At 44.8% G+C, this 27,762-nt stretch overlaps 4 protein-coding genes across 7 annotated transcripts; all 4 read right to left on the reverse strand.

The window, feature by feature from the left end:
- Positions 1–750: 750 nt before the first annotated feature.
- LOC120904527 (zinc finger protein 567-like) lies at positions 751–2,546 on the reverse strand. The gene is made up of 3 exons (XM_040314602.1): positions 2,238–2,546; positions 2,034–2,167; positions 751–1,933 (listed from the first exon to the last, which is right to left on the reverse strand). Exons 1-3 carry the CDS (start codon positions 2,364–2,366, stop codon positions 865–867), a joined length of 1,332 nt encoding a protein of 443 aa, XP_040170536.1. The 5' UTR covers positions 2,367–2,546; the 3' UTR covers positions 751–864.
- A 107-nt stretch (positions 2,547–2,653) lies between these two features.
- On the reverse strand, positions 2,654–3,705 carry LOC120904529 (zinc finger protein 69 homolog). Its single transcript, XM_040314606.1, has 3 exons — positions 3,553–3,705; positions 3,357–3,490; positions 2,654–3,281 (listed from the first exon to the last, which is right to left on the reverse strand). Exons 1-3 carry the CDS (start codon positions 3,679–3,681, stop codon positions 2,702–2,704), a joined length of 843 nt encoding a protein of 280 aa, XP_040170540.1. The 5' UTR covers positions 3,682–3,705; the 3' UTR covers positions 2,654–2,701.
- A 422-nt stretch (positions 3,706–4,127) lies between these two features.
- LOC120904526 (zinc finger protein 585B-like) lies at positions 4,128–6,465 on the reverse strand. 3 transcript variants are annotated; one of them, XM_040314600.1, is made up of 4 exons: positions 6,380–6,465; positions 5,701–5,937; positions 5,508–5,641; positions 4,128–5,445 (listed from the first exon to the last, which is right to left on the reverse strand). In XM_040314600.1, the coding sequence occupies exons 2-4, from the start codon at positions 5,827–5,829 to the stop codon at positions 4,284–4,286; spliced, it is 1,425 nt and encodes a 474-aa protein (XP_040170534.1). In that variant the 5' UTR covers positions 5,830–5,937; positions 6,380–6,465; the 3' UTR covers positions 4,128–4,283. The 3 variants fall into 3 exon arrangements, with proteins under 3 accessions (XP_040170534.1, XP_040170535.1, XP_040170533.1); XM_040314601.1 differs by lacking the exon at positions 6,380–6,465 and having other exon boundaries at positions 4,128–5,436; positions 5,701–6,066; XM_040314599.1 differs by lacking the exon at positions 6,380–6,465 and having other exon boundaries at positions 5,701–6,060.
- Positions 6,441–9,750, reverse strand: LOC120904528 (zinc finger protein OZF-like). Of its 2 annotated transcripts, XM_040314604.1 has the most exons (4): positions 9,472–9,750; positions 9,278–9,411; positions 7,747–9,207; positions 7,571–7,687 (listed from the first exon to the last, which is right to left on the reverse strand). In XM_040314604.1, exons 1-3 carry the CDS (start codon positions 9,598–9,600, stop codon positions 8,181–8,183), a joined length of 1,290 nt encoding a protein of 429 aa, XP_040170538.1. In that variant the 5' UTR covers positions 9,601–9,750; the 3' UTR covers positions 7,571–7,687; positions 7,747–8,180. The 2 variants fall into 2 exon arrangements, with proteins under 2 accessions (XP_040170539.1, XP_040170538.1); XM_040314605.1 differs by lacking the exons at positions 9,278–9,411; positions 9,472–9,750 and adding an exon at positions 6,441–7,484 and having other exon boundaries at positions 7,554–7,687; positions 7,747–8,147.
- Positions 9,751–27,762: the final 18,012 nt, after the last annotated feature.

The raw sequence follows: 27,762 nt of genomic DNA on the forward strand, positions 1-27,762 counted from the left end.
GGTCTTTTTTCTTCTATAAATCAAAAAAGTACCTTCTTTCTATGCTTTTCTGTTTGTATGTTTACTAACAAATTACACACACACACACACACGCATACACAAAATACATGCAAAACACCCAAACAAATGTTGCACAATGTCTCATTTAGTAGCTATACACCACCACCCCGTGTGCAAGAGAGTAGCGAAATTCGCGCGTCGGCATAAAAACGCAAACGGAGCAAATCCGCAACACTTTTTGGAATGCTCGTTACGAGTGAGCATCACGCAGAAAAGCGCATGCGATCTAACAAAAAACGTTGCAAAATGTACTAGGTTTGTCCTGTGTGTCTGATCGTATATTTTATGTAAAAGGGAGCGGAAACTGAAAAAAAAACACTAACCATTATATTTCGAAGGAAAGAGGTCCTCCCCCCCTATATAGAAATCCACCTTCCTTTTGCGAGCACCATGATTGCGCTTTACTAATGTGAAGTGAAACGTTAAAGAGAACGAGAGAGAGAAAGGAAGAGACAATGAAGAAGTAAGGAAAGGGGGACGGAAAAGAACAGAGAAAGAAAAGCATAAAGTAGAAACTAAATGTACACGCGAGTATATGAAACAAGTTCTGTAAAGAGCGAGCTACAAAGCAAAACAAAACAAAAAAGTGAAACAAACAAACAAACAAAAAAACAACAAACTGAAAATAAATACAAAAAAAAATTACAAATATAAGATATTAAACCAGAAGCAAAAGAAAGAGAGAGAGCATACAAATAACACTCTACTACCAAGTGCGACGTTGTTGTCTTTTTGTTGTATTTTCGTTCATTGGTTGATACATTGTGGGAAATTCTGAGCACGAGAAAACTAAGTGGCTGCCGTTTACCGTACTCTGGTCACTCTTCTGAATCCATACTTCCGTTTCCGCTCGCTGTTTGGTTGGTGCGCCGCTTTTAAATGCTTTCTAACCGAGTTCTTTTGACGAAACATGGCGGGACATAGAGGGCATTTCTCGGCTAGTTCACCCGTGTGGCTGCGCATATGCTCGATAAGGGCTTTTTGGCACGGGAACGACTTATCGCAATTCCCGCAGGTGTGCAGACGATTGTGTACCGCCATATGACTCGTCAGGTACGCCTTGATCTGGAACCGAGCGTCGCACAGGTTGCAGGCGTACGGGCGTTCCCCAGAATGCACTACCAACGTATGCTTTCTAAGCGACACCTTCGCAAGCAACTCCTTGCCGCATACATCGCAAACGTACTTCTTTCTTGCGCTTTTATCAAGGTGCTTGGCTTCCCGATGGTTACGGAGTTGCATCTCGTGCACGAATTCCTTACCACAGTCGGCACAGCTGTAGGAAGGTTCGCTATGGGTCCGCTCGTGATGCATTAGATGTTTCAGTGTGCAGCAAAGCTGACCACAAATTATGCACAGAAAGCGCGGAAAACTGTACATAATTTGGTGGGCTTTGACTCCTCTGAGTTGGCTAAAGCCAGAGTAGCATATGTTGCACTTGTACGGTTTGCCCTTGGTGTGGATGGCTGCAAACGGGGCATGCATCCGGTCGGAATGTTCCTCGAGCTCTTCCTTTGTATCGAACACATCTTTACAGCCGCAGCACCGATAGTATTCCGGATTTTCGATAACAAACAAACTCTTTGCTCTTCTCTCGGGTCGAATTTCTGTTTCATCCTCTTCGTCTTCCACATCCTCGTCAGTGGAATCGAACAGAGAGGTTTCACTGATTCCGAAGCTATGCCAACCGTAGATAGCATTGGCATGCTTCGATTTGTAGTGCTGCCTCAACCGTTCGCTGTTGTGGAAATCTATACAACACTCGTAGCAGCGATAGAGTGAACCGCTTTTCCCCGCTGCAGCAGCGTGCTCGTCCTCGGAGGAAACATTGGATTCGTCATCGATCTGTACTTCGCATAGCTCTTCCGCGTTTCTGTGAAATAGTGAAGTGGAACATTAGCTTCGAAGTACATACGAAGCTACTGACGTCCACTACCGTTACCGAGATAAGAAAGAAAAAAACGAACACTTACACGAGGCTGGATTCAATGTAAGTTCTAATGAGTTTGTCTGACTCGATACACTTTCGTCTCACTGATGCTGCCTTCACTAGCTCGGTGTAGCACTCTATACAGCAGTGTTGCGGTAACCCATCATCATCGCGCACCTGAAGGAAAAGCAAATGCCAATGGTAGTAGTATCTTGGCTTTTGGTGGTAACTGGTTTCCGTGACTTACCTCAAGGCCAGCTAGTTCGCATAGCAGATCTGCGACCGACGGCTGGTTGCACTGTTTATCAAAATTGTCCACCAAAACACACGCCGTTTCCGTCGTTGCACAAACACGACACAGAATGTTCTGATACATGGTGTGATTTGTTGATGGATAATATTGCAGAGAAAAGCTATTTTACAGTATTATTTTATTCTTAAGTCAGTTCCTGAATGTGGCTGCAAATGTTCTTGCTATGCGCGATGCACCGATACGTTCGTTATTGTTGATGTTTCCCTTTGTGGAATGTTTGACAGTTCGAATGTAATCTAAACGCGATATGCTCTAAAAAGTACTGAAAGGAACGGAATCGTTTAAACATGAAAAGACGGCAGTTGAAGCTGGACCTCTTTCTTTCTTTAGCCCTTCCTGATTTTTTACAATTACATTGCTTGTCATCAAACGACAGTTACTTTTTATTTGATTGTGTTTTACTCGCTTCGGTCCCTTCTTCTAGTTGATCGGCCGTGCTTCCGCCTCAAATGTTTTTTGAGGGATTCTTTGTACCGATATTTGGAGCAACATATAGAGCAACTATATTGTTGAATTCCAGTATGACTAGCCATATGATTACTCAGGCTGGATGCGCTCTTGACGCGCAACCCACACTGCTTACACGTGTACACACCTCTATGCCATTTCATGTGCCGATTGAGATACAAGAGCAGCTTGAAACGATGTTCACATAAGCTGCAGGCGTAGGGCTTGCAGCCACAGCAGCGGTGAGGTATGCCTTTATCTTCATATGGTACACTATCCTTCGATGGAGTATCCTCAACTTCATCGTCTGTGCTATCGTAAAGGGAGATTTCACTGATGCCAAAGCTCTCCCAACCGTGGACCGCATTGGCATGCATTGACTCGTAATGATTCTGCAGTGTATCGGAATCGAAGAAATCCGTGCCACACTCACAGCAATGGTAGAATGGACTTTTCCCTAACGTTGAATCCTCTCGATCAGAGGAAGCAACTGACAAATTATCGAATTGATTATCGTCGTATTGTTCATTGCTGTAATCAAAGGAAAATGTTAAATTCCCTACAAATTCGTTAGTCTGCTTAGGTTTGAACAAAATGTATACTTACGAGTAGCCAGATTCAATGCATATCCTTAGTAATTTTTCTGATTCAATACATTTCCGTCTTACTGTTACAGCTTGAACGAGATCTTGGTGGCATTGTGTGCAGCAATGATGAGGGAATTGATCATCTTCAGCGGCCTGGGGAGGAGATGCGAATGTTAATTTTGGATTTCAATTTAACGTTTAACGTTGGCACTCACCGTAACATCCGCTAGTTCCAAAAGCATGTCAGCAACACTTTCATGTTGGCCGTGTTTATCGAAAATGTTCACCAAGATGCACCCGACATCGGAGGTGGCACAAACACGGCATTGGATGGCTGGATGCATGCTGGACGAGTTTGTTAACACAAAAATGTTCAATTAAGCTGATGAGCAGTGGTATCCATGCTGGTAGAATTGATGCTCGAAAAGAAATCGGTCTGATTTCGTAGGGAACTGCACGCGAATGTGGAAAAACGTTCGCCGCGAGTATGTTTATTTACATTGCCAGTGACAGATCCCAAGCAGCAAACTTTAGATTAAAATGAAATGCATCTAAATAGAGGTTTATGTCTGTGCTGCATCGGATGCGATTTAATCGGACATGCTGTGAAACGGAATTTCGATTTACATGGCGTTTATTTGGAGATCCCACGGAATTTTATGTGATCGAAACATGATCAATTCGGGAAATTACCGTTGTACTCTGCATTTATCTATAATTTGGTATACGTTGTTTCCTATGAGAATTGGACGCCAATTTCAGCAAACACCAATCGTAAAAGCCTCTCAAGTAATGATTTTTGTTAGCTGTATTGTAGTTTATTCAATTACTTGCCAATTGTTAGTACTGTATGGAGTAGGTGTGCTGCATATACAGTGTGTAGTTAGGAAAGTTAGCCGTTACATTCTTCTTCCCAACAGAAACCGTATCCGCGGTAAAAAGAAAACTACTTTCGCTTTCGTTTATGAACATTTCTTAAATGTTTCTCAAGGGCTTGTTTCAACCGAAACGCTGATGGACATATAGTGCAACTATACTTCCTGGCTTCACCGTGGCTGTTCATATGTTCGTTCAGCTCAGAGGGCCCTTTGCAAGTTAGGCCGCACTGCTGGCACGTGTAGATACCTTTATGTCTAGTCATGTGCCAGTTTAGGTAGGCCACTATTTTGAACCGGGCCCCACACAAGTCACAGGAATACGGATGATCTTCAGAGTGTAGCTTCATGTGCACTTTAAGGTACGAAGTCGAAACCACCTTTGCACCACATATACTACATATGTATCGCTTCCGTGCGGCCTGATCGCCGTGCATCTTATTCTTGTGTATCTCATAGTACTTCATATTGGCGAATAGCTTCCCGCAAACATCGCACTTAAGTTTATGGTCTATATGCGTACTTTCATGTGCAAGACATTTGTGTTGTCTGGTGAACATCATGCCACAAGTTACGCACATATAGTTTAAGATGCTTCTAGCCTTTTGATGCTCCTTTAACACACATGCGGTGGTAAATGTTTGATAACATACGTTGCACCGATTAGGGGTTGGTTCGTTGATTTCGATGGCATTAGGGGCGTGTACCTGTTTAGCATGGTAAAACAGATCAGTCTCAGTTCTGAATCGTGCTTTACAGGCGCAACATTCAAGTGTAGGATTGTTTTGATTGGCTTTGGTTTGCACATCCGATGGACAATTTAAGATGTCGTCTTTCGGCTCTGGTTCATCGTCAGTGCTATCGAATGGAGAGATTTCACTTAAGCCAATCGTCTCCCATCCATAGATCACATTAGCATGCTTTGTGTCGTAGTGTTCCTGCAGAGCATCTGAATCCAGCAACTCCAACGAACACTCACGGCATTGGTAGATTTGGTTATTCGAATCGGACAAGTTTTCGTATTGGCTACCTGAAACCATTGCTACTGTTGAACTATAGATCACATTAGCATGCATTGCTTCGTAGTGTTTCTGCAGTGCATCTGAATCGAAGAAAACTAAGAAACACTCTCGGCAATGGTACATCGGATGCTTTTCCGAAACGAGATTTGAAGAATCAATGGACAAGTTATCGGATTGATTATCGAATGGATCATCGGCAAAACTGAAAGGGCTATCAACAATAATTAACTTATACTTGTAAATTCTTCAGTAGTGCTTTAATTGTGTGCTTACCAAGAATCTGGTTCAATCTTGATTCGAAAAAGTTTCTCTGATTCCAAGCATTTACGACGCAATGATACAGCCTGAACGACCTCTGTATGGCATCGCAAACAGCACTGTTGGGGAAATCCATCGTCGACCGTCACCTGAAATAGGAAATGATTAGATGTTGCTATTCATGCATTTATGCACACAACGCCTTTACCTTAATATCCGCTAGTTCCAAAAGAATATCGGCAACGCTGTCTTGTGCTCCATGTTTTTCAAAGATGTTCACCAACACACTTGTAGTTTCGGTGCACGCACAAACGCGGCATAGATAGTTTCGATACATGGTGAAATGGGATGAGAGCCGTTTAAATAAACTTGTCTACAATCAATCTTAAAACTACACTCATCCTACATCAGAACGTTTTTTTCGGATCCTGTAAATGCATGCACACTGCGTTTGCCAAGAAGGTTTGTTTGTTTACATCGAGATTGACAGATCGTGCATGTGTTGTTTAGATGAGATTAAAATGTGCGCCCAGACATACCGATACAATTTCACGACGTGAAGCGCGAAAATCACCATGGCTGTAATATTTCACACCCAAATGTATGTATCCTTCATGGTGAGAGGCATTCGATGGAATGCCAAGTTTTCCACGCGACCACACTTGGTGTGAAAATATTTGTCGTAAAATGAATGACTTTTTTACCAACTTCTCATCGTATATATTAAATTCTGGTTTCACGTTTCACGGCGCGACGCTATTTGGCGGTATGTATGGGCGCATGGTAATGACAATAAATATGACCTAATTACCGCCATACAGCGAAACAGATCGAAACGTTTAAAAACCGGAATGTAATCGTTATTGGAATTCTTAAGTGCTGCTTACCATGTGATGCGCTGATTGTATGGAAGAAATTGTGAATGAATTCAATAGAGTTTTATCCAGATGCCACGATAGAAATACATACTCCACTATTGCATTTATTTTCACTTTCGCTCATTCGCTTTTGTGCACTTTGTTTAAGTGATTTATTAGGCCTGGCTTCTGGCAGAAAAACTTCGGACAGAAAGTGCAGCTATACTTTCTGCCTACGAAATGGCTTTTCATATGATCCTGAAGAAGGGAATAGCTCTGGCATGATAGACCGCATTGCTTGCACGGGTATAATTCTTTATGCTTTCTCAAGTGCCATTTGAGGTATCTCGCTACCTTGAAGCGTGCGCCACACAAGTTGCACGAATACGGATTCTCTTTAGAATGTAGCCGCATGTGAACCTTTAGGTACGATGACGAAAGTACCCTCGCACCGCATACATTGCAAATATACTTTTTCCTTGAGTTTGGATCTACGTGGACAATTTGCTCATGTCTGTATAAATTCTTGCTATTGTTAAATTCTTTCCCACAAGCGACACAATTTACTTTTCGGGCTGTGTGGTTTCTTTCGTGAGCATTGCATTGATTCAGTCTACCAAACATCACGCCACAAACTGCACACTGATAGCGTTCAAACCATCTACCCATTTGGTGTTCCCTCACCCTGAGTTTGCTGACAAATGCACGATAACATACGTCGCATTGATATGGTTTATCTTCGTCGAATTCTTCTGCATTACGCGCATGTACTGTCGAATGTTGATGCAACTGATCCACGGTTACGAACACAGCTTTACACCCACAGCATTTATATGGCGGATTGTTTTGTGGTGGAACGTTCAAGGGACGATACAAGATTTCACCTTTGGTCTCTTGTTCATCGTCAGTGCTATCGAATAGGGAGATTTCACTGATACCAAAGCTCTGCCAACCATAGATCGTATTGGCATGCTTTGACTCGTAATGCTCCCGCAGTGTATCGGAATCGGAGAAGTCCGTGGCACACTCACAGCAATGATAGAACGGATTTTTATCGTTAGAATCATCCTCATCATCAGAAGGGGCAATTGAAGCATTATCAGCCTGATTGACATCATATGCATCATCCGCGTGACTGTAATGGAGATCAACATTAATAAATGGTCATTTGTCATTGTGCTGCTACAGCAAAATGCATACTTACCAAGCATTTGGTTCAATCTTGATTCGAAAAAGCTGCTCCGTCTCAATGCATTTACGTCTCACTGATACAGCTTGAACGAGATCTGCATGGCATTGCATACAGCACTGTTGGGGAAATCCATCATCGACCGTCACCTGAAATAGGAAAAGATTCGATTAAAGTTCATATACATTTGTTGTTTAACATTACTTACCACAACGCTCGCTAGCTCGAGTAGGATATCGGCAACACTATGTTCAGCACCATGTTTCTCAAAGATGTCCATCAAAACACACGCAGCATCGGAGGTGGCACAAACACGACAGAGAAATTGTTGGAGCATATTTGAGTTAAGATGGTTTAATGAGGATGAAATATGATTAGGAAATTGGATATGTGGATGGATCCATTATTATACACTGCTTTAAACTAGATTGATTTTGTGTGAGCTCCGGACAAATGCAGAGACGCGCGTTCACAAGGATTGTTTGTTTACATCGAGATTGACAGATTTCCTTGGGTGGCGATTTAGATGAGTTTGAAATGTGTCAAAAATTAAACTGATTTAAATGCGGTCACACGGCGGTTGAGTTTGTAATTCTTTCCTGAGACTAATCGAGATTTCTGTTTTACATAATGTACTGGAGTTTATTCTTTCTTTTTACTTACGTAATGAGAATGGACCATACGCAAGTGTTTGTTAAGATTCTTTTTGTTGTGAAATCCATTTCCACACAAAAAGCAGCAAAATGCCCTTGTACCGGTATGACGATTCATATGCTCCTGCAGTTCGGATGGACTCTTGTACGACGAATCGCATTGCTTGCACTTGTACAGTCCCTTGTGCATTGCCATGTGCCATTTCAAGTAGCGGACCAGCTTGAACCGGGCTCCACATAAGGTGCATGTAAACGGTAGCTCCTTCGAGTGTAGCCTCATGTGGGATACGAGATACGCAGCGGAATGCACAGCTTTGCCGCACTCGCTGCAAATGTGCTTTTCCTGCGTTCGCAATGTGCGCGGTTTGTCATGAAACCGTTGCATGTGTCTCCTCATCGATTGGGGGTTGGAGAAAATCTTCTCACAAGGTTCGCAGGTGAACTTGCCACGCATATGCTTAAATTCGTGCCGCGACAAATGAGCTTGCGTTCCGAAAAGCAGCCCACAGGTGTAACATTGGTATCGCAGAAAATATACAGTATTTTGATGATTTTCTAGGGCAGCTGCGCATGTAAACAATTTATAGCATACATTGCATTGCCACGCGTTGTCACCGTCCACTTGCAAAGCGTTGGAGGCATGTACGGTTTCCGAATGCTGTTGAAGGTCTGCGTCAGTATCGAATATCAGCATGCATCCGCAGCATCGGTATAGCTCCAGCAACTTGTTTGTCTGTGACGGCTCGGGCGCTTGTGGATAAGCGCCTGCATCTTCCTCTACTTCTTCGTCAGTGGTGTCGAACAGAGAGATTTCACTGAGTCCAAAGCTCTCCCAACCGTGAATTACTTTGGCATGCTTTGATTCGTAGTGTATTTTCAGGGCTTCGGAATCGCCGAAATCTATAGAGCATTCGCAGCAGCGGTAAGTGAAATTCTCTTCGAGAGTAATATGCTCGTGCTTTGGCGATGCGATGGACAAGCTGTCCGATTGATCATCGTACGGCTCGTCAATTACACTGCAACGGGGAAGGATATGAATTGAAAAGTACTCGTTCGTTGTAGATTTTGCACCCAAAATATGCTTACCTATAGCAAGATTCAACCGTAGCATGGAAAAATTTCTCTGATTCAATACATTTCCGTCTCACGGTCACAGCTCGAACGAGATCGGTGTGACATTGTTTACAGCAGCTTTGAGGGAACCCATCATCAACCGTCACCTGATGAAGGGATAAGAATCGTAAAGTATTTGTACTGAAATGCTCACAGACAGGACTTACCTTGACTTCTGCCACCTCTAGCAGCATATCCGCAACGCACTCTGATGCATCTTCTTTCTCAAAAATGTCCAACAAGTCGAGCGCAGTTTCAGTAGTGGCACAAACACGACAAAAGATGTTTGGTAACATCTTTCCAAGAGAAGGAACGAATTTTCAATCGTTTTGAGGCACTGTTTGTATATGAATATGTTTGAAATACTTTTGTAAATGCAAATCAAATGTATAGCGACTATTTTGTTGTACGATTGCAACGCCCTGGTAAGTTTGTTTACATACAATTTTGACGGAAATCAGCTGGGGTTCGAATAGCATCTAAATTCGTTCCGCATTGAAACGTATCTAAAGGTCGGCTACAATCACAGGGTTGTTCAGAAGAAATCGTAGTAGTCTTTGCGTTTGTGACCTTATAAATTTGTTTTGTACCAAGTTAGCATACGGAGCAAATGTTTTAAAAGAAACAAAAGCTGTTTAAATCGTTTGAATATTAATCAGAAATCAAAAGAACAGTGGAGTTATCGTACTATGATCCTACTGACGTGAAGCGAATCAAGCTGGACCGGTTTAATTCCTCTTTATAATTCAAGAACATTGGCGTAATTAGTACGTACCTTGCATATGTAATGTATTAGCGGATGGCGGCGCCACATATGTATCCACAATATGTATCCGAACGACCGGTTCCGGATAATTCTGCTGTAGATCAAGACCGCGAAACGTTTGTACATGTGGTAAGATGGTAAGTACCTTTTTATTGCATTAGAATTAGGACAAATGCTCAATGAATAATTATAAAAAAAGCAATAATCAGAATAATCCGGAAGATACTGCTGCTATAACACTGTTTTGGGGCGACTTTGGGCTTTTGTTACATGCTGGTGATAGTTTTTCTTAGAGCGGCAGCTGGTCCCGCCTCGTGACCGGCTCGTTTCCACTACAAAACCCTCTTTGCGGGTGTTAGTTTTTCTTGATTTGATACCAATCTCGGACGATTCATTAAAGGGTCCTAAGATGCTGTATCTGACACCCGCATTTTGTACGCCCTGTTAGTTTTCTCCGTATTTTTCTTCGGTTCTTCCTAACTCCCTTTCTGAGGACAAGCTGCGAACACACACACATGTACATACTGACCCATCCGTCCATGATACGGGAGGCCAGGATGCACCATGCTGATTAAGCAATCTTTCCATTCGAATGCCTTACACTGTCGTGCCCGTTTGCTTGCATGGAAGCTGGCAAGAATCGCAGTTGCTCCCCGATGATGCAGGGATGACAAGATGCTGGCCCCTTGCGGTGACAGAACCTTCCGGAACAGATGGTTTAATTTATGCGCCACCTAAGAGCAGAATTGAGCTCTCTGCCAATACCCCTGTAGGCTGTGGGCGTTCGTATCCTGCAGGATGTGTTTGGGCTCGTGCTGCGTTTGTTTGTCTCGCATACAACCTGCCCCGGGAGGCTTGGCTGTGGGCTTCGCTGGTGGTTTTGGTATTTGTATTTTTTTTGCTAGCCTTATTTGCAACGATGACTTAATTCTGAGAAATATCCTTTTTATTCCAGGACCTGAATGAGGGCACACATTTTGTAATGATGTGCCCTTAGCTATTCTAATGGGTGATCGAACCACAAGCGTGTAAACATTGAGCGCGGTGCAACAATTACACCACCCATAAACCTGGCAGTCTGGGCAGTTTTCCTTTGAGTTCCAGAGAAGGAGTGATCGTGGACGTGGGACAGATGCGCCTTTCATTATCATCTTCAATTACAACAGATCTTAGATCTATGGAGGGAGAATGATGTTTAGAATAATGCTAAGATGGTCAGTCTGGAAGGGCGATGTTGTTTCTAAATGATGTCAAGATGCACGTGTCCATGCAGGTGGGCCTGTTGCTAGAGGATAGTGTGATTTCTGCAAAACAGATGTTCTTGATGCTTATTATCCAAATTTAAAGATACCTGGAAAAGGCAGACATGTTACTGTATAGAAATGGCACGTGGTACAGACGAACTGCCGATCTTACTCTGTAAGGGTGTCTGTTAATGACGCTTGATAGATTTAAATCAATATTGTTAATTACTTAACTATTTGTTATATTTAAATCGATTATTGGTATATTAAAAAGCTATACAAAGTTTATGTTGCTTCACAGCATAACTCTTAGTAAAAGTCATGGACATTTATAGGCCATAAACAGGACTTTGGCTGAATTTGATCGGCTTAAACGTTTCTTCATTCGGCTACAACTTTGAATGGGTATGCTGAAGTAGTCAGGGTCTTTGTACTCAGAAACAGAATCCTGCAATATGTTCGTTTGATGAGGTCTGAAGTCTCTGAAGGAGCGGTTTAATTTGAAAAATTTCGAAAACTTCGTGAAGCTGCAAATCTCTTCTACCATTATTATGTCATCAATTTATTGCAAAGGTATTAAACACAATCCACCGATAGCGTCAGTAAACATCCCATCCCGCAGCTTATTATCGGTGTGTTTTCTAAAATTTATTAACCATCGCAAAACAGACAAAAGGAACGATTTTCTTTCGGAGTTTCTATGCTGCCGGCATGTTGTCCGGTGTTGTTTGCGAACCTCTACGATTGTTCTTTTTTTTCTGCCATACACGAGTGGAGTTTGCACGGTGCTTTCTGTCCCATTGAGAGAATGAAGCACACAAAAGAGCCTGTTTAGTTGGGCGACACTGTTGCTTTCACTGCGCACGCCAGCAAACCCCGGTGCGTGTCCATGCGCGTCCTGGGTGCGTCATGTTCATGTTTCGAATGGAGATATGAAGGGTAATTAAGATTGATGGGTTTATAAGAGACTTCCATTTGGACGAGAACGATGTTTTGTGCAAGAAGACCCAAGACGAGGCGATAGAATCGTCACTTCTTAGAACGATCTCACACACACACACACGGCTAGCTACCGGCTTGAGGTCCGTCGTGCCCGTTGTCTTCTAGCTACAATGATTATTTGTGTCTTTTATTTTGATTTTTCTCCTTGTGTGGTTCTGCACAAACACAGCAGGTGGTAACTACAACAAGGGTGACCTATGGTGGTTTTGGTACGATATTGGACTCTAAGGAACCCCGGGTTAAGATTGTGAGGTCACCTGGGTTTGTATCCTTCCCGTGCTTGGGTGTAGCCCTCAGTAGAGCTGAATTGAGCTGATGTAGAGTAATAAACCATGATTGGAATCATGCCTGGAGACGGTTTTGCTATTTGCAGGGATGTTATTGCCTAATAATTTATCCAACCGCTCGACCCAAACCGATGAGCCAGAGTAGATAATGTAATGCATTTTCGGTAAGGATTTCTGGAAGCCTTTTGTGCGTTATCTTGTACGGAGCATTAGAAATAGGAAAAAGAATAAATTAATCAAAAAATGAAGTGGATGGCTTTGTGAAGCTCTTGAATTGATGGCACAATAATTCGAAAGAGTTTCTGTGAGTGTTTTTTCTTTATACAGCACGGTTTCAGTAGAGTTATTGGTAGGAGGTAAAGTCAGAACCAGCATACGGTATTAAGCCATCATCTGGTGTAGGTAAAGTGGTAGGAGGTAAAATGAGAATCAACATACGGGATTAAGCCATCATATGTTGCATAATGGCGTACAACAAGTAAAGAAAAAGCAAAGCCTAATAAAATACAAACTATATCACACGAACGAATGCCCCGTAAGGGTAACGAAACGAAAGCCATCCCTACCGGCCCTGGTTCGATGTTTAGCCGGTGCGGTTTGAACAAAAGGTGGAAATTAATTTGTTGCTGGGCGGATAATTTTCAGTCCCAGTTTTACGACTCGTCAAACAACAAAGGCGAATGATGCGGTTGCCTTGCGAGTGAACATCTCACCCGGTCCATTGGACAAACTGGAGAAGTGGTGAAGAAAAATTAGTTCGCTCCGGTTTGGTGCTCGCTCCGTGCAACTGGAACAGATGCTGCAACTGTCCAACAAAAGCTAACAAAAGCAGCATGCCAACGCCTCCACCGCCGCCGACGTTGTTTAGCCAAGCCAAATACAAAGCGTTTGCGGGATGGTTGGGATGATGAGACGGGGAACTTGCTGTAGGCAAACGTAGGAAATCCTTGCTGTAGCTGTCCGGTGGTTGTCCGACTTTTTGATCGGCTCAGGTGCAGGCTCATCTTCTCAGAACGCGCGCCCGATTGCGCTTGGCACGAATAAAGAAGCGAAATTTATGACATCTCCTGCATGCTCTCGATCAAGTGTAGCCCGGGAGCAACAAAGAGCTGTGTTGCCGATCGGCATATCCCTTGTCCGCTTGAACAAAGCAAAGGGAGCGAAAAGCCCCGCGCATCGGCGGGCGTAAGCGCGTGGTGAGTGTTTTATTGCTTTCACACCATGCGGTAGTAGTGGATGGATGTGTGCTGGGGCATTTGGATTTGGAAGGAATCGGTGTCCTCCACGGCAAGCACCGAATCCCGACCCATTTGTTTTACAAGCTGCTAATCAACCCTCCGAAACAAGCGCGTGAACCTTTTGTACTACGGCTGTAGAAAACACCTTCCAGCGTCAGCGTTGAGAAGTGATTTCACCTGCCTGTTCGGTCGTTATTTAACAGTCTGCGCTGTGAAGAATGTCCTTTTCTATTTCCCGCATTTTCTAGCAGCTTGTAAAAATGTTTTAATATATAAAATTGTACTCCAATTAATTCCAGAACCCGGAGGGTTAGGAATAATTAATTTAGCCATTTGTTTCGGAGAAAATACCTTCTCTCCGCGTGATGCCATAATACGCCAGTCAATTTTCGGCTTTATCACCATCATTTCGCGATTATGAACACAGCTTCATGGAGGAGAAAAACCCGCGCTGATCTTATCTTCATGGCACACAGTAAACGAGGCAGTTAGCATAAGCTTGAGGTAGTCGCAGCAACAGTGCGTTTTGCATAGTAATGAAAACGAGGGACGGTTGGCCGATTTTCTACCCCTTTTTAAGGAAGGGAATGATAGAAATGAGTTTATGACAAAGATGGTCTTTACTGATGATGTCTTACTTCCTGAAAAAGTTCCATGAGATTTTTGATAGCAAAATATGGTAACAAATCTCGGGAAAAGAACCATTGCCCAGGCACACTGACAGAATTCTAGGTGGCTGCGATGAGGAGCTATGTACATAATCTGTCACCCCAAAGTGCGGCACCGCTCGCTTTTGGGTGGGTTTCGACAATTCAATTTGCATGTTGGGCGTAATAGCATTTACCCAAGCATTTATTTTCGCAGCAAGCACAGTCCAAGAGCCGCGGAACTTAACGGCGCGGACGGTGCCAGGTTGCCCGCGGGTAGGAAGGACGGTGCTTTGATTTACTGAAATTTGCAACTCATTTAGGCGGGGATACGCTTGACTTCAAAGAGCTTGTCAGTGATGATAGGCATCGCTTATAAAGCGCCCGAAATTGCTGCTGAAGGGAGCGTGGCCACTGCCTTCTATACCACCCCAAGGGGTTGAAGGGATATCGTTCGCGAAAGGCCACACAAGTCAATTGAGTTTGAGAATCAAGTTTGTATAAATGTGTGTGTCTGTGTGTGTGTGAGAGGGGTTTTTCTTTGCTCGTTTGCCAGCGGGCAAGTATTCGGTAGAATAACGGGAGTGGTCTTGATCGGTATCCGGTACCACCGGAAAGGAAAGGCTACCAAGCCATGCGCCAGCGACGTTCTGTTGCCCCGTCGAAGGAAGTGGTGTCGCGTGAGCGGTTGGTTTACTTCCTTCGCCTTTTATCGCACGGTTCGGTTGGACGTGTGCGGGGCGGATAAGCGCTGTAAAAGAACCTTCCGGTGGATGTGGCTGGAGCTGGTTGCTGGACATTTGCATTTTCAATGTTTCGGCCCGTGTGCTTCTTGCTGCAAGCGAGTGAGATCAAACCATGCTGTACGGAGCACTGGTGTACGCGCTGGTAAGTTTATTGGAGAGGCAAACGGATGGTTTATTGTGCCGCTCGACAGTAAACAATTGTAAAAACCCATTTATTATAGCATCGATTGCTAGGATCCCGTCCGTGTACCGTTCGGCTGAGTCCACCCGCTCGGACCGGGGCCGTAATCTGGAATTTCTCTCAATCCTAAACTATAATGACTTTCCACGGGTGAACCTCGGGACCCACGGTCGAGGGTCGGGTTCGGGTTTTACTGGAGCTGGCGTACGACAGGGCCAATAAAACACGAATCTATCATAACTTCTGCATTTGTAATATCGCTCTGCTGCAGGAAAGGAAAGCTTCTTGCAATCGAACATTGTTTCTATTTTTTATTTCAACTGCGCTCGGAACCTACGGCCTCCGCCTCCGGAATTCGGTAAAGTCGGTAGTTTCGGCTCTAAAACGATAAAAATTCCCAATGCGACGAGTGCTGCACGTCCTTTGCGAGCCACACTTTGAGCAGTCGGAGAAAGGAAACCGTTTCTGAAAGGTTTTTGGGTAATCGAGCTCCAGAATAGAGGTGATAGAATGTCGGTGAACGGAAAAATGACTTCAATGTTTAGTTTAGCTCCCGAGCGATCACACTAAGGGAGGTTGAATATTGAATTCGGTGTGTGATTTTTTTTCCCTCACTGCTGTACGAAACTTTTTTTTTTACCTTTGTTGGTGCTGGTTGGTACTTTTTCCATCCTTTTTTTTCGGTATGCCGTATTTTGGGCTAGAGCAGGCTTGTAATTTTTAATTGGCTGTTTCTTAAAAGGCAAGTGAATTGGTCCTATAAAAACTCCGAATGTGAACCGTCGGTTCGGCACAGTGATGCTTAGCTGCAGGCCGGTAATAAATGGATAGCAGTTTTTTTTATTGGAGCTACTGGAAAAAGACAATTCCGATACGCCCATACCTAGAGGCCTGTTCGACTGGGTGCATTTTTTGTTCTCCTGTTTAACTCTTTTAGTGTTATGTTTAAGAATTGATTTTTAAGGACATCTAGTTTAGTTTTGTAGAAAGGGGACCAAGCAACAAGATGCAATAAAAAGATCCAATTAGCTTGTTTTTAATGGTATGTGATGTTATAGAATTCAACAGAACGATATTTGAGCTCAAAGAACCTCAAAACATACCGATGTGTTTCTATATTATTAGAAGTTAAATAGAAACAAAATTATAAAGTGAATGGGATCATTCATTCATTTACACTCTTAAGCTCAATGGTTAAAACATTGAACAAAATAGATAACAAAAGAAGGTAAACCATTACACCACGATCGCCTACCAGCGATTGCACCATGCCGGGCAGACCAAAAGTGTCACTCGATGGCGTCGCAAAGGCAAGGTAGTTGTGCAAAAAAATTGATTTCTCCGAACACTACGGTGTACGGATCGGTACGAACGACAGGAACCAGCACAGAAACTACCTGTCGCTTAAACTTCGCTGAACTCATCCCAACGAATAAGGGTGTTGCAGGAATGTTGATTTGCAATCGTTGCTACCCAATAGGCTGCTTTAGGTGGAAAACAAACCGGAAAATGAGACTGAAACAATGCAAACCACTGACGATCAACCTGAGGTAAACCAAAAGTTTCACTATTCCTGAACCTTTCGGAGACCACAGGCGTAGTCCCTGGGTGGGTGTATTCTGCTTCTCGGCACGCACTGTCCCGGGTGCCCATAAGTAGTCTAAAAACACGTCACAAACGCTACCAGTATGAGAGCTCCCGCTATGATTCTACGAAATTATCTTAAAAAACTCCAACAAATATCCTTACCGAATGCAGAAAGAATGCAGAAGAAAGAGTCTGGGTCTGGGGAACGGGAGTGCAACAAAACGGAGCAGCGGGATGCTGTAAGCAGCAGGGAGAGCAACAGTGCGACGACCACCAGGTTTGGTTAGCAACGCCATGCAGGATATCAGGGACCTTATCAGGGGTCAGTCCTCTGGTTGGCGATAGTCGAGCTGTCACAACAATGGCGTCACGGTGTGTTGCTTACTGCTGAGCTGCCCGCAGCCTCCGCAGCACTGTCCAGTAGTGACGCGCCGTGAAATGAGGCTCGTCCTCTCTGTTACCCCTGGTAACCGGACAACCAGGGTCATTGTTGGCAAGAGTGATTTGAAAGCGATTTTCCAAAATTAGGAACGAAATTGATCGTTCGTGCTACGGGCCTGCGGAGCGTTTGTTTGGTATCTCTATCAATGTTTCAGTAATTATTCGGATCGCGCTTCTACTGGCTCGTTAGCAGGAAGGTCAAGACCACACACACATAACTGACATTCAACCACCCGAGGTGGTTGAGTCTGCTCGTTCGAGGCCATGCGTATCCTGGAAGTTAGTCAAACTGTTTTGTGACCTTGTCCAGTGATGATCATTTTTTGTGTGTGTGACATTGGACACGGATATGCAGCAGATATGTTGCTAATGTGTCAAACTTTCTGAGGATACACTCTTTGAGGAATCTGCGGAATCTGTCTGGCTGAAAGTTGATAGAGATACCAGATCTGCTAAACGACACTTAACGTTGGGCGGCGCATAACGGCCGTTTTGGACTGGGATCTGGGAAGAGGTCACCCATACAAATGACCCGAACAGCCCGGTAAAGAACTGGTAAGGGAAACATTTTAATTTAATGTAGTCGTAAAATTAAATCCTTTCTTTCTTCTTCTGTACCGGAGCCGGCGCAAAACAAAAACGAATCTAAAACGGACATAAATTCTCGCCACACCAAACATGATACTTACCACCGACATCGGTCTGGATTTGGGTGTTTGCTTGCCCGTGCGCCGTTGCCCGTTAGGTCGCTTGTTTTATTAGGTTTCTGTCGACACCTTCTTCAACCTGGGACATCACATTTGCATCATCGCACCACTCCCGGAGGCTGACGGTTGAAGAAAAGCTACGCTGTAGGTCTGCGGCGGAACCGCCGCGGCACACAATAAAAGTCTTAATTTGTCGAGCTCTGCCGGTCGGTGTGGATCGTTTCGGGAGGCTGTGTGTTCGTTCTGGAGTTCCTGGAAAATCCGGAGCATAACGTTTGCGTAATGCAAATGTGGTTAACCTGACCAAGCGGTGTCCACATTGGTGGTCGAACAGTGTTAAGCGGCTCACGTGAAAACGTTCTAAAGCAGCGCAAAGCAACCATTAGCAATTTAGGGTCATTTTTTTGGGACAGTAGGATTAAGCAGTCAAGTGTGAATGTCTTCTTAGAGAGGATACATGAGATAAAAACTAAATTATTAAAAACTAAATATTGCCATGATCTTTGATTTTTCCTACGATTGATGCGTTGTTGCTCGATTTATATGCAATGGCTTCTCGAATACAGCTACCATTAGTTAGAATTTATTCTATTGCAATAGCTTCCACATGTTTCCTGGATGTATTCGGTAGTTTTTCGAAAGGTAATTTACGATACCGATGGCGTGCTCCGTACATTTGTGTCGTTCGATAGAATATCGGATGATTGGAACCGAATGCAGGAGGGCTTTACGGGTATGTGCCGAGCGATTTAATAATCCCACAATCGAACCATCGGCTCAATCTCGAAAGAGCAGCCTCACTAAAACCTACAATAGTTAAACCAAGGCCATAGGTCACACGACCAGAGAAAATTTGTGTAATTAAAGCTAATTGCTTCGACGAACGAAAGCACCTAATCCTGAACGTGTCTTCGCCGGCACGGAGTACGTGAGGGAGAGGCCGTTCGTCCCCGATGATGCCTAAATTGCCATCTCGTAAACGTCGAGCCTTCGTGCGGCCGTCGTACGCACCACCGCTTCGATTGCACGCTTTGGGGTGGAAATACGAAAACATCATAATCATCAAAACATAAAACAATCTGCATACCATTGGTGTGTCGTGCGTATTGTGGCCTTTCACTTCTGACTCTTTCTACTTTCACACAGAGGTGTGTAGCACACACACAAGTACACGCATGTACATAAACAAATGCACATAGTTTTGATGCGCTGTGTAGGTGGAACATAAGAGCACACACATTTTCAGCACGTTTTGGGAGTGCTTACTCTTCCCAAGCTTGCAGAGCTCTGGATATCATCCACTGAATATCGGTTCAGCGCGTCCTTGTGAGCAAGAGATTGTGTGTATGTCCTCACCTTCGAGGTGGAAAAGAGTAAGTGCGCTTAATATTTTGATGGATTAGTCGAACGCTCAAGGACGAGGACGAGTCCGATGCTCTGCTCGGGGCCTGATCGTACGCTAGGCACTTAGAGCGCGCTGGGGAACATGTCCTTTGGTCGCACGCCAGGGGCCATTTCGAACTCTGACGTGTCGAGCTTAATCGACGTCCTCGGAAAGTTTGGCTGGAGTGTCGTTGGCATGGCAAGGAAATAACGTACGCGCGTGGGTGGTAGGCACATAGGAAATGGTTAAACCATAACCCCCGGGCCACTCGGCTCAGGGACGTACGTGTCACTCTGGAGAACCGGGGTCACCTTGATCAGAGGGGCTCTCAGGGGCTATTGGTCCATCGAAGCGTTTGACATTAAACGTGGTAATAAAATATTTTCGTTCATTAGACGCAGACGAACGTGCATGAATGAACGATAAATCCTTCGATTTGGGATATAAATCCTTCATCTTCTCTGGTACCGATGAACGGACGTCCCGCATTTCAGGCGGATCCAGTGGGCGTACGGGGCCAGATCGGTGGATTGGATCATCCAAATCTATAGATTGAGAGTCTTTCCAGCGGAGGAAAACATCGGTCGGACATGGAATTAAAAAAAAATCTTCTATTTAACACACACTCGCACGCGGATAAGAGGCGCACTAACAAGCGCGGATAGATTTCGTTTTTCAATTTTCTCACACTAATGCCACACTCGTCGTTGACGGTTGGTGGATGGGGTAGAGCAGGCTTTGTCTTCGGACCCGGTTCCGATTGAAGGCATATCAAGCTACATACCGGGCAAGAGGAGGGGAAGCGTTGGGCATAGGGGGAGGGTGCTTTCAACAGCCGTCATCCATCCGATAGGGACATAAATTTCCATTCTCATTCGAATTAGCAACAGCATGTAGGCCTGCGATCCCGCGGGAGGCTTGTCGTGGGGCCCCGAAGTAGCTGGCAACACAAAAGCTGTGGCCGCTTGAATGAAGAGGTAGAAGAGAGTTTTATGAATGGAAGTGGAATACGAGTTCGTTCAACACCATGCCTAAATCTCAACACGATCAACAACCCGGCGGGGGATGATCTCATTGACTGGTGTGTGTGTTGCCCTAATCCTGTGGATCCCCGGGCAGGAGGGTTGGCAGGATGGGAGCGAAGAGAGATTATGCTGGGAGGTAGACGACGTCTCCAGACCCACGGATCTGTCTTGTTTCGCGCTCGTCAATCGGTTTCATCGGATCCTTTTCCGAATCCCTCGTCGCCCTCGTCATAAAGATCGAGTGGTTTTACAACGAGACCCATTCAACGACGCTTGACGACATGGCGCGTTGATCAATCGATTATGGTTTAGTAATTGAATTTATCTAAATCCCCATCGGACACCATCACCCTCCGCAACTTCGTCCGTGGCCGTTTTCGCGATCTTTCCGCGATCGATTGTCAATCGAAGAATGAAGCGGGAAAAGGGGGGATGAAAAAACAAATCGTGTAGGTTCTCTTTTTTTCGGGCACAACACGCGATCGAGGTCCGATACCTGACATAAATCAGCCCCATTTAGGGAGGGCTTAGTTGATTGATTGATATATTGATTATCCCGCGCGCGCACGAACATATTTCGCCCGGTTCGGGTGTGTTTGTGTGTTTTGAGGGCGCGGGATAGGGGCTGGTGTGTTGGGAGCGAAAAAAGGGGACCGTTTGGCAAACCCACCAGACCCGACCTTGTTCTCGTGGGCTTCCTTGTGGTTCTTCACCTGCGGTGACGATTGCGACCTGGTTGGTGCACTTTAGACGGTGCCGTTCGGACCTCACATCGATCTTTTCCGATCCGATCGGAATGCCCATTCATCACCCGGGTCAGCACGGTTGGCTGAGTTTTCGTGCTGGACTGGAGAAGGTTTGAAAAAAAAAAGACGTAACAAACAAACGTTAGTGATGCCTTTCTTCCCCAGTTTTACCCCATCGTCTCGGTGGATAAAAGTTTGGATGGGTCGTATGAATGAAATAAATCTTTCGCGATGAAGCCTTAAATCAAACTCAAACGGCACACTTCTGGTTTCACTGTGAAGGCTGTCTACGACAAGGGAAGACGTGCGCACGGACCCTGCTGAATGTGGTTATAATTTTAAATGAGATCTCGATGGAACCTGAATTTCTGGAATGAATTTTACGTTAATTGGAAATAAATTTTGAATATTTAAATGTATCATTTCGGGAAAAAACAAACTTACCGATGATTAATACACAACTTCAAACCCTAAGCTGCGTGTAAACGAGGACAGCTATCTGCAACGTTATCTTACAACAGCGCATTGCATAACTCCACTTATGGGGCCAGTAAGTGATGCGTTTAGATGTGCTACCGACTAATAGTATTTGTTTTGCTCGTGAGCTGATAAGATTGTGCGAGGATTTCGCACTACATCGGACAGTAGTCGGTCATCTGTGAACGAGATGACAAATGCATGCGATACTAATGCGATCTACGCTGAATCGTCTTGCGGTTGCCTGCGCTTATCGAATGAGGAATCGCGTCACGTTTATGCTCTTGGCGAGTTTCGTTCTGATAGGGATTACTTGTAGCTGGTGTAACATCAGCCCTTCAGCAGAAGAGCAACTAACTTCCGCCAACATGTTGCAACAACTCTGTTATCACGGTCGGTACGGCAACGGTAGCCGGACATGTGGCTCGCTACTTGTACCTTCTTAAATTAAGCTTTTTCTTGTTCCGATCCCGCACACAGCACAGCACCCTATCTCGGTTTCGGATTGATCGATGGTCATCGTTTCAGTAACGACGGGCGGGAAAAGGGGTGAAAAGGGTCAGTACACCTCACCCTCTCGACGCAACAAGGTGCTTGATAATGGAAATCAAATAAATTGAAGTACCGAAGCGCGCGAAGCTATCAACTGGAGGCCATGTTCGATCTCACGCGAGCGGTTACGGTTGGGGACTCGGTAGTTTTCCTGGGACTGGGGGAATATTTGTCAGAGGGCTACCGTATTCACAGCTCCACACAGACCCTGTCAGCGGCTTTCTCGAGTGTCTCGGGCAAACGCTACTCGTCGGGGCGCTGCGGAACATCAAAAAAGGGTGGTCTAGCAAGAACGAAACAGCCCGCGCCCCTAGGCCAAGGCGAATGGGTTGCAATTCGTCTTTAGGATTTATAGAGCACAGTCGGACGGGGGTTTTAGTAGATCGTGAATCGACGATTACGGCGTTCCGATCCGTGGTGTCTAATCGATCCCGCTTGCCACCAACACCAATCGTCGGCTCGATAAGGGCGCGAATGGAATTTATGAGCTTCGGGCGGCTTTAGTCCATCGGTAAACATATTGGGGGCAATTGGGTGGGTTTGATTGGTTTCCAGCGCTTTGCGAAGAAGCTGAACGAACACGATCGGCTTATCGATTACTGTGTTCACCCGTTTGTGAGGCACCGTGCACCCAATTTATTTTGCTTTGCTGTAGCTCCAAACGCCAAACGAACTGGGGGAGCTCTTGACATGCTCTGTACATCGATGCCGACTGTGGGCAGCGGGGAGGGCCAACACCGGTCGTGACAAGCACGCACACGCCGGTAAGCTCAAAGCTAACGAAACCGCTACGCCTAGAGTAAATATTACAGAATCGTAGCTGTCAGAACTGTTTGCTCAAACGGTTTGCTTCCTGTGTGTACCTATCGGCTTACGGTTGACAAGGCTGTTGTCATTGGATCAGATAGGAGGGTACTCATATTTGAAGCGGTAGAGTCGAAGAAAGAAAGATGCAAAAACGTCTTCCTTTAGCGAATGTACAATGATCGAGTTGTTTATGTGTTTTTGCAAATAATGCTCATTATTACTAAAACTAAGAGTTGTTAGGAAAAGTAATAATACCCTCAGCACGTAGAGTCCGTCCGTTTGTTTGCCAAAATTAGGATCGTTGTCACCTTCACCTCATCTCCGATTCGGTACTTTCGGTAAACCGCGACACAAAGACAACACGGACAGATCCATCAGAACCATTTCGTGTACCAAAAGGAACATACAATGTTCTCCCGGGGGGCTCATCTCGAGGATCTCTAGGTAAACCGTCCACTAATCGACCCAAAAATCCCACATCACTAATCGTCCCACCGGGCTGGAAGAAAGTATCGCCATTCTCCCATCGCCCTGTTCCCGTCGCGAAGGTAGACTAGGAAGATAAACCTGAAGCTGTGCGAGAGTGCTTTGCGACAAGAATGAGTTCCACCTGTGATTTAATGAACCTGCTTAATTCTTTCCACCTTTTGGGCTTTAATTGCTAGGATCACTGAAAGAGAGAGAGAGAGACAAAGAGAGAGATAGAGCGAATGTTTGGGTGCGTCCGGAGTATCCCAAACACTGTTCGGCTTCGTCCATGACACGGAGGACGTGTGACCATGTCCCGTAAAACGGCATTGTGCTGCTGCCTGCCACCTACCGGGCTTTTAATTTCTATTTTGCATCCTCTCAAAGCGACCTATAATGACTGCAGCTCTAAAGCGTCGCGTAGCAAAGGACAGAACAGAGTACGACAGGACCTAAGGCATGGAGTAAATGCAAGCAGAGCCGAGGAGTGCCGCCCGGCGGAATGGTAATAATCATTCTCGACGGTCGTCTCGGCCTTGGCCCAGTCGGGACCCAGTCGTTGGAGAAGAACGGGGCCTAGGGAACCGGGTTCTGGGCCCGTTCGTCAGCATCTTTACTGGTATCGTAAAAAAGACGTTTGCCATCAGGCTCGTAAAATTGTTTATATCATTACGACTTTCTTTCTTGGGCCTTCGAGAACCTTTCCAGCGTATGATCCGGGAACGTCGAAGATGTAGGCTAATTTTGGATGGGTTTTGCAAAGCGAGCAAAGAAGCATTGGCATTGTGAACGACGATTCATGAACTCGGAGTCGAAATACCCTTGGAATTCCGGCTCTGTTTGCTGGCATAAAGGCAAAAGACCATGATGCTCGCACCCGATCACTATGTGTGTCGACATGCCCTGCGACGGCACGGCTCGAGAAGAAGTCGGTCTAGAAAGGTTCGTTGCTGTTTATATTGACATTAATAAAAGTTTACGATCCGTGTGTGCTGTGGATGAGGCTGTCGCTTGGTGTGAGGGCGATAGAAAGGAAGATATAGTTCTGGCTTGGACGACAACGGTTCGATCCTGCTACGGAAATGATCGATTGATTTTCGCGGAACGTGTATCGCCACGTTTTATTCTCCGTGCTTAACGGTAGATGAGCAATTATTTTTTATTTCCCCATGAGTCAAAAGATTCATTCCTACTAGCAACGGTGTGTATTGTTTCTGTGAGCGCAGCATAGCAACGAAGAATGCCACGGTTAGCTACTTTGGATGCTGGTGCTGGTGCTTCTGCGTACGAGATGTTATCGTCTTCCTTTTTTTTGGGATCGTAAACATTGCTGTGTGGGTGGAACATAAAATAGCTGCCATATTGATTTTTTAGAAACATGCGCGTGGCAGACATTTCTCGCAAAGGATGCAAACTGGGAGGGCAATCTTTGAGTAAGCATTCTTCCGTATCGGGAGCTCTGCCATTGTTAAATTACATTCTTCTTGGTTCGATTAGCTAGAAAATGTACTATTTACTACGAAATAGACGGGAAAAAACGGAAGAAATTCATATCATGTACAAATGTGTTTCGCTCATAATTAAAATATACAAAAACAACAGAAGTCACGCATGTCTAAAGAAGCAATCAATTGAGTCCTTCCTATCATTGCATCACATTTCCCAGGAATCATCAGCGATTCCAGTAGCCATCCGGTATCGATACGATGTAGCAGCACGAGTAATTATTCATTAATTAGTTCCGGCAGCAAGGAAACAGCCAAATATCGTTCCTCATTACCATCTCGAAAGGTAGTGCAGTGTTGTGTACTGGGGAGTTGTAAAATTGAATGTTTTATTTTTCCTTTTGTGTAGTCACTTCACACACAAGTCGCGCGTGTCGAGTAGCTGCTGCCTGAGTACATGCTGCTACAAAGAGCGCCGCAGAGTAGAATGGGACGGATTGCATTAACAAATTGGCCACTGTGTAGTCCGACGGCGGTAGTAACATGTGTTCCATTATCGCGCATCTTACAGCGCTTCTTGGCGCTTGCAAAATCGTTGACCAGAAAAGAAAAAAAATGTAGCGCCGTCCCATCAGATCTGATTTGAACGTTTTGTGATCGTCCATTAGGAAACGAAGGCATTGGCGTGGCGGTAAAGTGGTGGGAACCGATGTTAAACATGGTCCAACATATTTGATTGAATTCGATCGCCGAAATCGAAATCGTGTGGCGCAGTGTGGAAAGCACGCCCGACGCCGCAGCCGCCGACGATGCACCGGGCCTTTGCTGCAGCCCCGTGGTCGTGACATCGCATGCCGTGCGTTGGCTTATTAAATCGAACATTAATTCAATCACAGCGGGCAGAGATCGTTGGTTAAGGGACAAGCTGCAACAACCAGCACCAGCAGCAATAGCACGAGATGTAGCTTTCGCGTTCAGTGGCAACGTGTATCCCAGGACAGGCCTGTTCGGTCCCTCGTGCTGCTGCCCAATGGTCGACGCTGGACGCTTTTCACTCGGTCAGGGGCTACCAAGTGCCGGTTGCCGATAGAAGCGGCACGAAATCGCGTGCCGATTATCATTATCGACTGCCGCCGCCTATCCGCATCGCGCGTATGGAGAGGTTTTAATCTGTTTGCAGACCTCGTGGAACACCATGGAAATTAGGGATTTGTGCAAATATTTTGACAATTCCGTACGCACCCACCCTCCCGGCAGGCCCCGCGGACGTCGACGATGTGGTTACTGGGGCTTTCGCGTGCGCACATGTGCACTGACCAACAACATGACGTGGAGTGGAATATTTAGTGACATTGCACATGCAACTGTACAATAAATCATACCACCAACGGGTTGGGTAACGGTTGCGTGATTGGCTGTTTGCTTTACAAGTGACTTACCGGGTCATGCTAGGGAGACATTTCTTGAGGGCAATGAACATTCCCTCAAGATTGATGTACAACAATATTTGTTAGGCAAAAAAGAAAATGATTTTAAATTCATTTAATTTTTCTTTAGCATTTTAAATTTCACAGAAGCAACCAAATTAAAAGCATTATATGAATGTTTACAAAATAATAAGCTCCATTAGGCATTCCTTTCGGCACCTCTAATTATGCACGCCTAATAACAATACACTTGTTGATCACTCTTTTCCTGCTGTGATTCATTTCTATGTCAGTTTTGTTTTTATTTACATACAGTTTTTGGAGAAAATCGAACAAGCTTGATGGTTGAAAATAGGATGACGACATGTAAAAATGTGACAATAATTAGGTCAGTCGGTATTTCCCAGAAGGATCCATCCGATGTTGATAAATGGTAGAACCAGCGAGGAGGTTGCCTTCCTGCACCATCGGGACTGGAGACAGTGTATGAAAAAGTCACCAAAGCCACTTTGAAAGTGTGAAAGACGAATTGGACGAAGAGTCTTGTTCTAAGGAGAAGACAGAATTGGGATAAGATAAAGGACGAAGGACAAAATCGCTGGCGTCCTGCCTATCTATCAGGTTCTAGGCTGAAGAGCCTTGTGCTGTACGGCGTGTGAAGAACGAGTTGTCGTTTTCAAGCAGCGAAAAGAAAGCGCGGGATAAGAAAAATTGAAACACACAGGTTTTGTGTGTACATCTAAAAGGGCGCTAGAAGCTAAGAAGCTATCGAAATGTTGAGCGATGAAACCAAAGAAAGATATTTGTTATTTTGCTTCCGCTTCGTGCATTTCTTTCTTCTTTTCTTCTGTGAGTAATTACAGCCTCTTCTGTGCGCACTTTGAGTTATATATTGCGCAAGTACGGCAACAAGTGGTTTGTTGATGTATTAAAACCCATAATTTATGGCGTTGCGTACCAGACGCGGTGTAGTTTGGAGGTCTGGCGAGGACAAGTGCTATGGGACAACATTTATCCTCCAGGGTTTAGAATGATTGAAATAAGACTATTTTGATGATTTCGTCAAATCTGGCACATGCCTGTCAACGATGCAGTACTATTAGAAAACGGAGCCTTTATGTGTGTTTCAGTATGGCGTCATCTTCAACTTTTCAATCATAATTCATTACATCTAGCCGTCAAATCATTATTTCATTGGTCTGGGAATGCGTGAAAGAAGTCATTGTTTGGACGGTTGCTGAACTAACCGAAATTTGCTTTTCGATCTCATGGACTGCTTCT

The sequence above is a fragment of the Anopheles arabiensis genome, chromosome 3 (assembly GCF_016920715.1).
Source record: "Anopheles arabiensis isolate DONGOLA chromosome 3, AaraD3, whole genome shotgun sequence".
Classification (NCBI taxonomy): domain Eukaryota; kingdom Metazoa; phylum Arthropoda; class Insecta; order Diptera; family Culicidae; genus Anopheles; species Anopheles arabiensis.